The 13,087-nt window shown below is 43.7% G+C and overlaps 1 protein-coding gene across 9 annotated transcripts in view; it reads right to left on the reverse strand.

The window, feature by feature from the left end:
* The window catches only part of LOC115471613 (aldo-keto reductase family 1 member A1-like), a 182,259-nt gene that overhangs the window by 27,163 nt on the left and 142,009 nt on the right, over window positions 1-13,087 (reverse strand). For 4 of the 9 annotated variants that reach the window (XM_030205320.1, XM_030205327.1, XM_030205326.1 and 1 more), the window contains exon 2: window positions 12,235-12,330. In XM_030205320.1, coding sequence (XP_030061180.1) covers window positions 12,235-12,330 — 96 coding nt within the window. Of the gene's footprint in view, window positions 1-12,234; window positions 12,378-13,087 lie in introns of all 9 variants that reach the window. The other 5 variants (XM_030205322.1, XM_030205324.1, XM_030205325.1 and 2 more) reach the window with 2 other exon arrangements.

Here is a 13,087-nt window from a genome sequence, read left to right on the forward strand (position 1 = left end):
GGAAGGCCGTCTTACGGGGAGACCTGATTGCATATGTTGCGGCTAGGAGGAAAAGGTCAACACGTAGTTTAATTAACCTGAATAGGCAATTGACGGGGGCAAGGCGCCGATATTTGGCGCAGCCAACAGAAACTAATAAAGACAGATACTTGGCTATACAAGCCTCCGTCAATTCCATGCTGCATGAAAATGAACTGAGAAATCAGACCTTCCAAAAATATAAATTTAACAGGTTTGGCAATAGGGCCGGAGGACTTTTAGCAAGGATGGTTAATAAGAGGGGCGGAAACCGGACGATCCCAGTAATTCGGGATAAGAAGGGAGGTATTACCAATAAGCTAGAAGAGATACAGAGCACTTTACAAGAACACTTTAAGCATTTATACAAAAAGGATAAATTGAAAGGGAGACAAGAAATTGGAGAGTTTCTAAGGAAAACTAATATGCCGCATTTGGGAGAGGAAGAGATAGCTATGTTAGACTCTCCGATACAGCTAAAGGAGTTGCAAACCGCGATTAAGGGACTAAAATCCCATTCAGCTCCTGGGGTAGATGGATACTCCGGTGAATTTTACAAAATGTTGGAGCTCTCACTGCTAGGCCCCCTATACGCATACCATCAAGCGGTCATCTCGGAGGGGAAGTTTCCTCTGCACGAGAACACCGCGTGTATATCCTTACTATTAAAACCTGGGAAAGCTATAGAAGAACCAGAGTCGTACAGACCTATCTCATTAATTAATGTAGACATTAAGTTATTGGCAAAGATTCTAGCTGAGCGCCTTAAAATATACCTTCCTAAAATCATTGGACCAGCACAAGTAGGGTTTATACCAGGGAGACAGTCGGTACTGCACGTTCGGAGAACATTGATGTCCATGGCCCAGTGTAGACACCAGAAAATTCCTGGACTGGTGGTCAGTTTAGATGCCGCTAAGGCATTCGATAGGGTCAGCTGGGACTTCCTATTTGAGTGGATAAAATTGCCGACTAGAATTATACGAGCAGTTCAGGCCCTTTACAATGACATGAACGCACAGGTAGTGGTTAATGGTGGGACAACGACAAGATTTACTGTGGAAAGGGGAACTCGTCAGGGTTGTCCCCTCTCACCTCTGTTATTTGACTTGACACTGGAACCGTTGCTTAGGTTGCTAAACTCGGATACTGGGATAAGCGGAGTGAGACTGGGAGAGCAAGAGGTGAAAGTTCTAGCCTATGCGGATGACATTCTTATGTTACTCACTGACCCTCAACGCTCCTTAACAACTGCCCTGGAGGTGATCCGGGAATATGGTGATCTGTCAGGGTTTTCCCTAAATTACGATAAATCGGGAGCGATGGCCCTTGATGAGACTACCAGGGCGCATTGGCAAGGGGAGTTCCCCATTGCATGGGTGGATTCTAAATTGAAATATTTGGGGGTGATGATTTCCAAAAATTTGGCTTCATTATACAAGGACAATATAGGTCCCCTTATGGATATGACTAAATGTAAACTGACCATGTGGCGAGACTTACCACTAACAATTTGGGGACGAATTGCGCTTTTCAACATGATGATTGCTCCCAAATGGCTTTATGTATTCCAACAGTTGCCCCTCTTTTTTAAATCTAGGGATGACAAATTACTTATTAAACTACTACAGGGATACCTTTGGCAAGGGAAAAAACCTAGATTAACATATGAGCAGCTTACAACACCACGGGACGTGGGAGGAATGGGTCTTTTAAATATTAAGTTCTTGACGGTTGCCAGTTCAATGAGACACATAAATGATTGGTACCGGGGGACTACAGACTTTTCGGTGACTTCTGTGGAGGTCTCCAGGTTCCCAGGGATACATTTTAGTTCATTACTACACACCGGAGTTACTCCGCCCCCGGATGCATTCAAAATACATCCACTATTGCGAGCTCTCAGGGAGACCTGGAAGTGGACATGTAGGAGACACCACTTCTCGGCCCGGGTAACACCTTGGTTGTCGATTTGTAATAATCCGGCTTTTATACCGGGACAGGGAGGTGGAATATTTCGTAAATGGGAAAAACAAGGAATGATATACTTGGCACATATAGTGACGGAGGAAGGAAAGATATATTCTTACCCAGAGCTTCAACAAAAGTATAAGATCTCAGGAAATAACCACTTTGCGTATTACCAATTAAAACACTATTTGGCCTCTATAGATTGGAAAAATTTAACGGAGGATGTAGTAGAAGTCCTTTCAGAGGATTTCACCCTGGGAGCTCAGCTTACTGTTCCTTTAAAGTTTCACCATCAGCAGCTTAAGGATTCAACGGCTGAACTAGATTACAAGGGGTTGGCAGGAAGATGGTCACGTGACTTAGAATGTGTGATTTCCCCCGAGGTCTGTAAAATGTATCTGAAATCACTGTACGGGCAAAGATTGTCAATACCGCAGAGAGAGAGATTGTACAGATGGCTCCTAAGAACCCATGTATCCCCGAGCAGGGCATTTAAGGCAGGATTTGCGGAAAACGGAAACTGTCCGAAATGTAATTATGAGATGGCCTCTCTGGGGCATATGTTTTGGAGCTGCAAACATGTCAAACGTTTTTGGTTAAGGGTGGGGCAGGAGATAGACAGGATTTGGAATTGCACCTTTCTTAGAGACCCACTAATATTATTCAATAACTTTAAATACACAACAACGCCGCCAGAGGGATTTAAAGCCTTCTTATGCATTGGAATGTATTATGGCATTACTTCTATTCTGCAGTTCTGGAGAGATGTATCAGAACCTTCCCTACAGGTATGGCGGGGTCAAATGATTAAGCAAATGCGAATTGACCGATGTGGAGTCCGAGAGATAGATAGTACACCGGGACAGAGGTTCAGGGCACAATGGGAACCAATGTGGGAGACCCTGACACCTAGAGGAAGGAGCTACTTATTAAACTTTTAAAATCGGTATTACAGTATATCGAACATTGAACACATGGCCTGGGGGAGGAGGGGGTAGTCACACATAAAAGGTCTGAGGCAGTAAGTGATGAGCAGATCCTCCCCACATACTATAGGCGTGACGGGGGCATAGGCGGATACCTATACACTGGTTTAGAGAACATGGGGACCTTGGACCCCGTTGCTTAAGCGCGTTTCTCCTGATTACAAGCTAGAGGAGCTGGCAAAGGTGTCATATCCTGTGTTGCTGGAGGGAAAGGGTTGGGTGGGAGGAAAGGGATTGGGAAAGGGGGGGGGGGGTTCTAAGCAGTAGCACTCACGGGAAAGAAGAATAGGAGGGATTCCACCAAGAATATAAGACCCTAAGGCTCGGTTGGAAGAGTTATAGGGTGGGTAGAAGGGAGAATGGGAGGCATAAAAAGTTTGATGATGGATGTTGTAATGGAATTATGGGAATGGATATCTTAGGGCAACACTGTGTGCACCCATGATTGTTGCTGTGATAACATATACCATCAATAAAATGTTGAAACATAATCTAAATAGAGTGAACAAATTGGCATATGCTGTGTGGGCGCCTTCAGAATAGTGTGGACACCTGCGCAGTGCGCACTAAAAAGGCTAATGCGCCTCTGGAACGGTTTAGTAAATAGGACCCTTGATGTGCACTGTGCAGATAAACTAACTTCAAAAGGAAAGAAATAAAGCCTGATGGAGATAGTGGTACCATGCAGATGTGATGTGGTTCTCCTGTTTAGTGGGTGATAACTTGCTGACTGGCAGAGCCACAGTATAATAGAGCAAAGGAATAAAAACTAAGCACAAAGAATGGTACCAGTGATTTATATTTATTTAAATTTTGTTACATAATGCTCAGGTTGCTAGTTGATACATTCCAAAATCACAGGCAGATTTATGAATAATAGTTATGTATAACACCTTTGTATGCATATGCCATTGTCAATTAATATAGTAATACGGAGGGGGGAGGGGAGGGGGGGAGGGGGGTGAAGAAATAAAGAAATTGATGATAGCAATTTTGCTGTATTAGTACAGGCATGCAATGTTAATTGCCTGAGTTATCCTTGTTAATATGGAATTGTTTTATCTCTGCTTTCATCAATAAAAATTATTAAACTAAAAAAAAAACCACACCTGGTGTTCTCCAACAACTCTGTCTCTCATGAACTTTTGATCTTATATTTTGCCCTCCTGGTCCTGAAGATTGAAGTGTGGCCAATGCAATGCCGATTTCTAAAAAGGGTTCCAGGGGTCATCAGGCAAATTACAGACCGGTAAACCCAACGTAAGTGCTGGACAAAATAGTGGAAACTCTTATAAAAATAAAATTATGGAACACATAGACAAATATGGTTTAATGGGACAGAGTCAGTATGGTTTCAGCCAAGGGAAGTCTTGCCTCATCAATTTGTTTCATTTCTTTGAAGGCGTGAATAAACATGTGGATAAAGATGAGCTGGTTGACGTAATGATCTAGATTGTCAGAAAGCTTTTGATAAAGTTCCTCATCAGAGACACCTGAGAAAATTAAGGAGTCGTGGGATAGGAAGCAATGTCCTTCTGTGGATTAGGAATTGGTTGCTGGACAGAAAACAGAGGATAGGGTTAAATGGTCATTTCTCTCAATTGAAGAGGGTGAATTGTGGAGTGCCACAGGGATCTGTACTGGGACGGGTGCTATTTAATATATTCATAAATGATCTGGAAATTGGAACAAGTGAGGTAAGTGATTACATTTGCAGATGACACAAAACTATTAAAAGCTGTTAAAACACATGCGGGTTGTGAAAAATTGCAGGAAGACCTTAGGAAATTGGAAGACTGGGCATCCAAATGGCAGATGGAATTTAATGTGGACAAATGCAAAGAGATACATATTGGGAAGAATAATCCGAATCATAGTTATATGATGCCAGGGTCCACCTTGGGAGTCAGCACCCAAGAAAAAGATCTAGATGTCATTGTAGACAATATGCTAAAATCTTCTGCTCAGTGTGCAGCAGCGGCCACAAAAGCAAAGAGGATGCTAAGAATTATTAAGAAAGGAGTGGTAAATAAGACCAAGAATGCCTCTGTATCACTCCATGGTGCGACCTCACCTCGAGAATTGCATTCAATTCTGGTCACCATATCTCAAAAAAGATACAGCGGAATTAGGAAAGGTTCAAAGAAAGGCGAACAAAATGATAAAGGGGATGGAACTCCTCCCATATGAGGAAAGGCTAAAGAGGTTAGGATTCTTCAGATGAAGTCTACAAAATCCTAAGTGGTGTAGAACGGGTAAAAGTGAATCAATTTTTCAGTCTTTCAAAAAGTACAAAGACTAGGGGACACTCAATGAAGTTACATGGAAATACTTTTAAACAAATAGGAGGAAATATTTTTTCACTCAAAGAATATGGTAACAGCCTATCTGGGTTTAAAGGTTTGGACAAGTTCCTGGAGGAAAAGTCCATAGACTGCTATTGAGACAGACATGGGGAAGCCACTGCTTGCCCTGGGATTAGTAGCATGGAATGTTGCTACTAACTGGGTTTCTGTCTGGTACTTGTGACCTGGCTTGGCCACTGTTGGAAACAGGATACTGGGCTAGATGGACCACTGGTCTGACTCCGTATGGTTTTTCTTAAGTTCTTATATTCTGTTTGTGTTCTTGCTCCCTGGTGTTTGTTTGAGTTAGGAATAAATATTGTTCTGCTACTGCTACTCACTTCCCTCCTGTACCTTATTATTTAGCAGACTTTGTTGATTGCTGTCATGTCTTAATGTTCCATTGACCTTTTTTTATTGTTCAGCACCCTGATGGTTTCTGAATGGCAGCAGACCAGGTTATGTAAATAAATAAAACAAATTCCACCCTACTTATTGTACACAAATGAAACAGCAAGGGTACAGAGTATGGTTCATGCGTGAACGAAATATACACATACACAAGTTGGCCAGGAGGTGTCATCATTGCACAACAGCTGAGGCTTCTTTCAGAGCCCATTAATGCTGCTTCCTTCGGATCCCCAGCACCATCGTCAGTCATCCAGCTCATTCTGCAGACTGTTATTTATTGTGCTTAGTTGAAGACTATAGTTAGAATATCTTTTCACATGCACTTACTAAGGGAGAGTACCTATGATTTAAGAATCTATTATAGCCTCTAATAGCGGTTCGAATGATACTTGGATGCATAGGAAGAGGAATGCAGCAGAGGAGGTGATGATGCCTCTGTATAAGGTTCTGATTAGACCTCATTTAGAATATGGTTTACAATTCTGGAGACCCACCTTCAAAAAGATGTAAACAGGATGCAGCTGGTCTAAAATAGTCAGTGGTCATCAAGGTTATGGGGACAAAGATCTCCATATATATTCTTTGGGAGAGGGGAGATATGACAGAGATATTTAAATACCTATGTGACATAAATGCACAGGAGGCGAGTGAAGTTCAACCGAAAGGAAGCTCTGGAACAAGGGGGGCATAGAATGAGGGTGAAAAGAGATAGGCTCGGAAGTATCCTCAGGAAATCTTTCTTCATGGAAAGGGTGGTAAATGCGTGGAACGGCCTCCCAGTGGAAGCGGTGAAGACGAAAACAGTATCTGAATTCAAGAGAGCTTTGGACAAGTACAGGAGTGATAGGGAGAGTAGTTGGAATGGACGGGGCAGGCTGGATAGACCATATGGTCTTTATCTGCCTACGTTTTTCTATGTTTCTATGCTTCATTTTGCGGATGACACTAAATTGAAATGACCTACTTTTTTGCTATATAAAGTACTATGTAGCCACAATTAACCATTTTAGAACATAACCATTCTGGGTCAGACCAAGGGTTCATCTGTTTCTCTATGCGCCATGAATGCAAAGGAGGTGAGTCTCTTTCAATTGAAAGGAAGCTCTGGAACAAGGGGGCTTTTTTTTTTCTCATCCACTAATTGGACAGATCAGAACTCTTATTGTGTCGTCTGGGTTTCTGGGTTTGTGCTTCAGACCAGCACTAGAGTAATTGCTAACAGGTAACTGTCTAAGAAGAGGGATGACTTCTGAGCAAGCCATTACCCGACATGCAACATTTCCTATTGCCCAGCTGGGAAGTTCAAGAGAGGCAAAGGCAGCAAGGGAAAGAACTCCTGCTTTCATCTCCTTCCCACCTTTGATGCCTTCCATCCCATTGCCATAGCATCAATGCAAAGTGCATCCGCCCTTTACTCCGGAATCTGCATGTCAATGAAGACATTTATTGAAACAGATGAAACAGAAGGTACATCAGAAGAGCCTTTGAAATATTAACAAAGACCTCCCTGAATTATGGCCAATTTTTTTTAAATCATTTTACTTAATTACATTCACATTTATCACATAAATGTAAGGAAATACACAAATTAATATAAAAAGGAAAACATTTTCTCTCAACAATATATATTTACATGATTGTCCACAATTGGAAGATCCAAGATCAGGAAAACAATCTTAAAGAAAATAAGAAAAACTCAAAATGGTTAATCTTACACTTCACATTTTCTGAGGGAGGAAGGTTAATCGGTTATTGCAGCCGGTACAGTGGTAACTGAAGGAAGTTGCTGCAGAGGATTCTTCATCTGTTTCCACAAACTCTTATAATTTCTTAGGTTCAAACAAATAAGTAATAAGGAAATAAAACACTTACAAGGGAATCGCGCTAGGAAGGTCCCACCTGGGGCAATGATTCCTGGCTGAAAAGCCAAGACTTCACACCTCCCAGTCTGCAATTCCCTTGATGTGTCAGGAAATATATGCATCTTTGAACCCAAAACCTATCAACCATGTATCGGAAATACAATTTCAAAACATTGTTCCTATCTAAATCAAAGACGAAAGTCACTAATAATATAACTCTATCTATAACTTCTGAATTTTCCAAAATGTCAGTTAAACACATCTCTTTACTCTGAAAGAAGATTTTAAAGGAAATATAATTTTAGTCACCAAAAGGTGGCTATCAAAAGGTATTAGCAAAGTATCAGAGAAATATTTCTTCAGACCTCCCTGAATTAAACACCCAACTAGTAAATACCCCACAGCTGCAGCTCAGAGGCTCTGAAAATCTAATGCAAATTACCCACAGTATGAGAGATATGGAGCATTGGCAGCAGACACAGCACTCTACAGTCACATAGCAGAGAAAACTGTGACTGTAGCTCGCTCTGCCCTCCGAGAGATCAGTGAACCTTATTTATAAAGGGACTGTGACTGTAAAGTGCTGTGCACCCCGAGAGAGCGGTGAACGTTATTTATAAAGGGATTGTGATTTATGATAGGCCGTTTTAGGCCGGGGGCATCCATAGAACAAAGCGTACAAGGAGGCATATATGGAATTACTACTACTACTTATCATTTCTACAGTGCTGTACATTTGAACATGAAGAGACAGGCCCTGCTCGAAAGAGCTTACAATCTAATTAGGACAGACAAACAGGACAAATAAGAGATAAGGGAATTACTAAGGTGGGAATGAAAAGTATGGGTACTGAACAAGTGAAAAGGGGTTAGGAGTTAAAAGCAGCATCAAACAGGTGGGCTTTTAGCTTAGATTTGAAGTCGGCCAGAGATGGAGCTTGACGTACCGGCTCAGGGAACCTATTCCAGGCATATGCTGCAGCAAGATAAAAGGAACGGAGTCTGGAGTTAGCAGTGGAGGAGAAGGGTGCAGATAAGAGAGATTTACCCAGTGAACGGAGTTCCCGGGGAGGAATGTAGGGAGAGATGAGAGTGGAGAGGTACTGAGGAGCTGCAGACTGAAGGCACTTATAGGTCAATAAGAGGAGTTTGAACTGTATGCGGAAACAGACAAGAAGCCAGTGAAGTGACTTGAGGAGAGAGCTAATATGAGCATAACGACACTGGCGGAATATTAGTCGTGCAGCAGAAATTTGAACAGATTGAAGAGGAGTGAGATGGCTAAGTGGGAGACCTGGGAGAAGCAAGTTGCAATAGTCTAAGCGAGAGGTGATAAGAGTGTGGATGAAGGTTCTGGTAGTGTGCTCAGAAAGGAAAGGGTGAATTTTGGTGATATTACAGAGAAAGAAATGACAGGTTTTAGCAGTCTGCTGAATATGTGCAGAGAAGGAGAGGGAGGAGTCAAAGATGACCCCGAGGTTACGAGCTGATGAGACAGGGAGGATGAGAGTGTTATCCACAGAAATAGAGAATGGGGGAGGAGGAGAGGTTGGTTTAGGGGGAAAGTTAAGAAGCTCAGTCTTAGTCATGTTTAGTTTCAGATGGTGCTGAGACATCCAGGCAGCAATGTCAGACAGGCAGGCTGATACTTTGGCCTGGATTTCGGCTGAGATTTCTGGTGTAGAGAGGTAGATCTGGGAGTCATCAGCGTAAAGGTGATACTGAAAACCATGGGATGAGATCAGAGTACCAAAGGAAGAAGGGACTGTTGAGCAGGTACTGTCTTTTTCATGTTGATTTGTACAGCGCTGCGTAAGTCTAGTAGCGCTATAGAAATGTTTAATAGTAGTAGTTCCAGGACGGATCCCTGAGGTACACCAACTGACAGTGGGATAGAGGTAGAGGAGGATCCACTAGAGTATACACTAAAGGTATGCTGGAGAGATAAGAAGAAAACCAGGAAAGAACAGAGCCCTGAAATCCAAGTGAGGACAGCGTATCAAGGAATAGGCTGTGATCAACCGTGTCAAAAGCAGCAGATAGATCGAGAAGGGTGAGGATAGAATAGAGACCTTTGGATCTGGCCATGAACAGGTCATTGGAGACTTTGGCAAGCGCTGTTTCAGTTGAATGAAGGGGGCGAAAGCCAGATTGAAGTGGATCAAGAATAGCTTGAGATGAAAGAAAAGGCAACGGTGGTGAACAGCACGTTCAAGTATCTTGGATAGGAAAGGGAGGAGGGAGATGGGGCGATAGTTGGAAGGACAGGTAGGGTCCAATGAAGGTTTTTTAAGGAGTGGCGTGACTACGGCATGTTTGAAGGCATCAGGAACAGTCGCAGTGGAAAGTGAAAGATTGAGGATATGACAGATAAAAGGGATGACAGTAGGAGAGATAGTGTTAAGTAGATGGGTGGGAATAGGATCAGAGGAACAGGCAGTTAGTTTTGAGGAGGAAAGAAGATGTGTAGTTTCCTCTTCAGTGATTTCAGAAAAGGAAGAAAAGGAGGCAGGGTTGGAGGGTTGAGAGAATGGACTAAGGGAAGGAGAGTTGGAGGTGACCTGGTTGAGAATTCAAGTTTAATCTTGTGAACCTTATCATGAAAGAACTCAGCCAGAGTCTGGGGAGAAAGTGAAAGGAGAGGTGAAGGCAGTGGCGTAGCAATGGGGGGCGGGAGGGGCGGTCCGCCCCGGGTGTCAGCTCAGGGAGGGGGGGGTGCTCCCTGCCAGCTCCTCCCCCCTCGGCGCATCGACACCCCCCCAGTGCCCACCCTCCTCCGTCCAACCAGCTCCCTACCTTTAAAAAAATATCGAATCCGAAGCGAGGCATAGCGCCTCGCGCCTGCACGTAAAAGAAATGTGCACTGTCTCATCGGGCCTTCTCTCACTCTGTCTGTCCCGTCCTTGTGGAAATAGGAAGTTGCGTCAGCAGAGGGCGGGACAAACAGAGCGAGGGAAGGCCCGATGAGACAGTGCACATTTCTTTTATGTGCAGGCGCGAGGCGCTACGCCTCGCTTCAGATTCGATATTTTTTTAAAGGTAAGGAGCAGGTTGGATGGAAGAGGGTGGGCACTGGGTCGGGGGGGTGTCGATGCACCCGGGAGGGTGCAACGGCGAACCGCCCTGCCCCGGGTGGCAGCCCCCCTCGCTGCGCCACTGGGTGAAGGCACTGTGATAGAGGAAAGATAAGACGGTGATGCAAGGTGAAGAGTCTTATGTGCTACACGTAAATAGGATACAACTTTTACTAGTAACTAATGCATTTACAGTACCTGTGACCTGGATTAGCCACTATTGGAAACAGGATACTGAGCTCAATGGACTTTTGGTCTGTCCCAGGAGGGCGATCCTTATGTTCTTATTATCAAAAAAAGATGTCCAAAATAACCTGCAAACAGAATATCAGCAAACCACAGAGCACTGCGCAAAGGCCTGGGTGATTTAAGACTCAGTTTTACTGAAAGCAACCACAAGTAAAAGTAGAAAGTGTGAATCTGATTATAATGTCCACATGCTCAACAAGTTTCAGCACCTCAGTGCCCGCTTCAGGGGCAATAACTGTACACGGTAATTTTCTCCGATTTGTTTTAAATTTACTACTTAGTAGCTTCATCGCGTGCCCCCTAGTCCTTGTATTTTTGGAAAGAGTAAACAAGCGATTCACGACTACTCGTTCCACTCCGCTCAGAATTTTATAGACCTCTACCACACCTCCCCTCTGAAGAGCCCTCACCTCTGTAGCCTTTCCTCACAGGGAAAGTCACTTCACTGGCTTCCTATCCGTTTCCGCATACAGTTCAAACTCCGCTTATTGACTTATAAGTGCATTCACTCTGCAGCTCCTCAGTACCTCTCTACTCTCATCTCTCCCTACATTCCTCCCCGGGAATTCCGTTCACTGGGTAAATCTCTCTTATCTGCACCCTTCTCCTCCACTGCTAACTCCAGACTCCGTTCCTTTTATCTTACTGCACCATATGCCTGGAACAGACTTCCTGAGCCGGTACGTCAAGCTCCATCTCTGGCTGTCTTCAAAACTAAGCTAAAAGCCCACCTTTTTGATGCTGCTTTTAACTCCTAACCCTTATTCACTTGTTCAGAACCCTTATTTTATCATCCTCACTTTAATATTCCCTTATCTCTTGTTTGTCCTGTTTGTCTGTCCTAATTAGATTGTAAGCTCTGTCGAGCAGGGACTGTCTCTTCATGTTCAAGTGTACAGCGCTGTGTAAGTCTAGTTGCACTATAGAAATGATAAGTAGTAGCAGACACGGAGCAAACCCTGAGCCTGAGAGAAAGCAAAGCTGTTTCCCTGTAACAAGTGTTCTAGACAGCAGGGTTAATCAGACAAACGATCTCATCCCTCTCCCTGAGAGCACACTCTGAGCTTTAAATGCAGAAAAATGCACATACGCAGGACTGTGCATGTTCAGAGCTTTCCATTAGTTCTGAACTCTTGTAAGCAACAGTCCCAGCACTGTTCAATCAGGTCACCTACTTGCGTGCCTGCTTAATCCCGCAGTCTGCAGAGAACACCTGTTTCAGATAACCAACTCTGTTTAATTCAGCTCTTCTTTAGTAACACGTCCACCGAGCGCTGTGCAACTGATGCTCTCTCTCTCTCTGTTCTGGCTAACTTACCTGCCCAGGAGCACTCTTCCAGGTGCCCAGTCCTAGGAGAGGCATATTCTGCCCCGTGTGAAGGATGGCGCATTTGCATACGGATGCCATGGTCACCTGAAGCCAAGTGAGAACAAGGTCTAAGTAACCAGCAGCTTTCTCTGCTTAAAAAGAAAAACAGGGGATTTAAGACAATTATTATTATTTGCTTCATTTGTATCCCACATTTTCCCACCTCATTGCAGGCTCAATGTGGCTTACAATATGCCATATAGGCAATTGCTAATAACTAAATAAAAATACAGAATATTAATGCACATAAAGTACAGACAGAATAATACTAATTAGAGAAATCAGGGCTAGCTGAGGCCTCCACTTTCACTCCAGTAACACTAGGGAAAATAAACTAATTTGCCATCATTCTAAAAGGCTCCAGGTTGATAACTCCTGCTGAACTGTCACTCTCCATAGCCAGGAGCCCATTTCCAGGACAGTCTATCCCCTTCATGCCCTGTTTTGCATTTCTAGTAAATAGCTCCTAATACTTTTGCTTATCTATGGCCCTGAAAGACTGTCACTGTGACGACTTGGCTAGCGAGAAAACAGCAGAAAGAATGGCTCACGGGCTAGATCCCAGCCCTGGAACTATGAAGAAGCATGAGAAAGCTGCCGGGTGAAATAAGTATCCCTACACTGTGGATGAACCTCTGCAGAGTTAAGACTCCTGCACACTCACAAAAGCTCGTAAGAGACTTGATTCTGAGGTGCCGTCTGCTGCCTTAACACCTGGAGAGCTGCTCCTGAGCTACAGATTCACTGGGGGCTGCACTGCATTAACATTTCATTCCTGCTGCTCACCACTAAGGTGGGGAAT

This window comes from Microcaecilia unicolor, chromosome 6, assembly GCF_901765095.1.
Source record: "Microcaecilia unicolor chromosome 6, aMicUni1.1, whole genome shotgun sequence".
Taxonomy (NCBI): domain Eukaryota; kingdom Metazoa; phylum Chordata; class Amphibia; order Gymnophiona; family Siphonopidae; genus Microcaecilia; species Microcaecilia unicolor.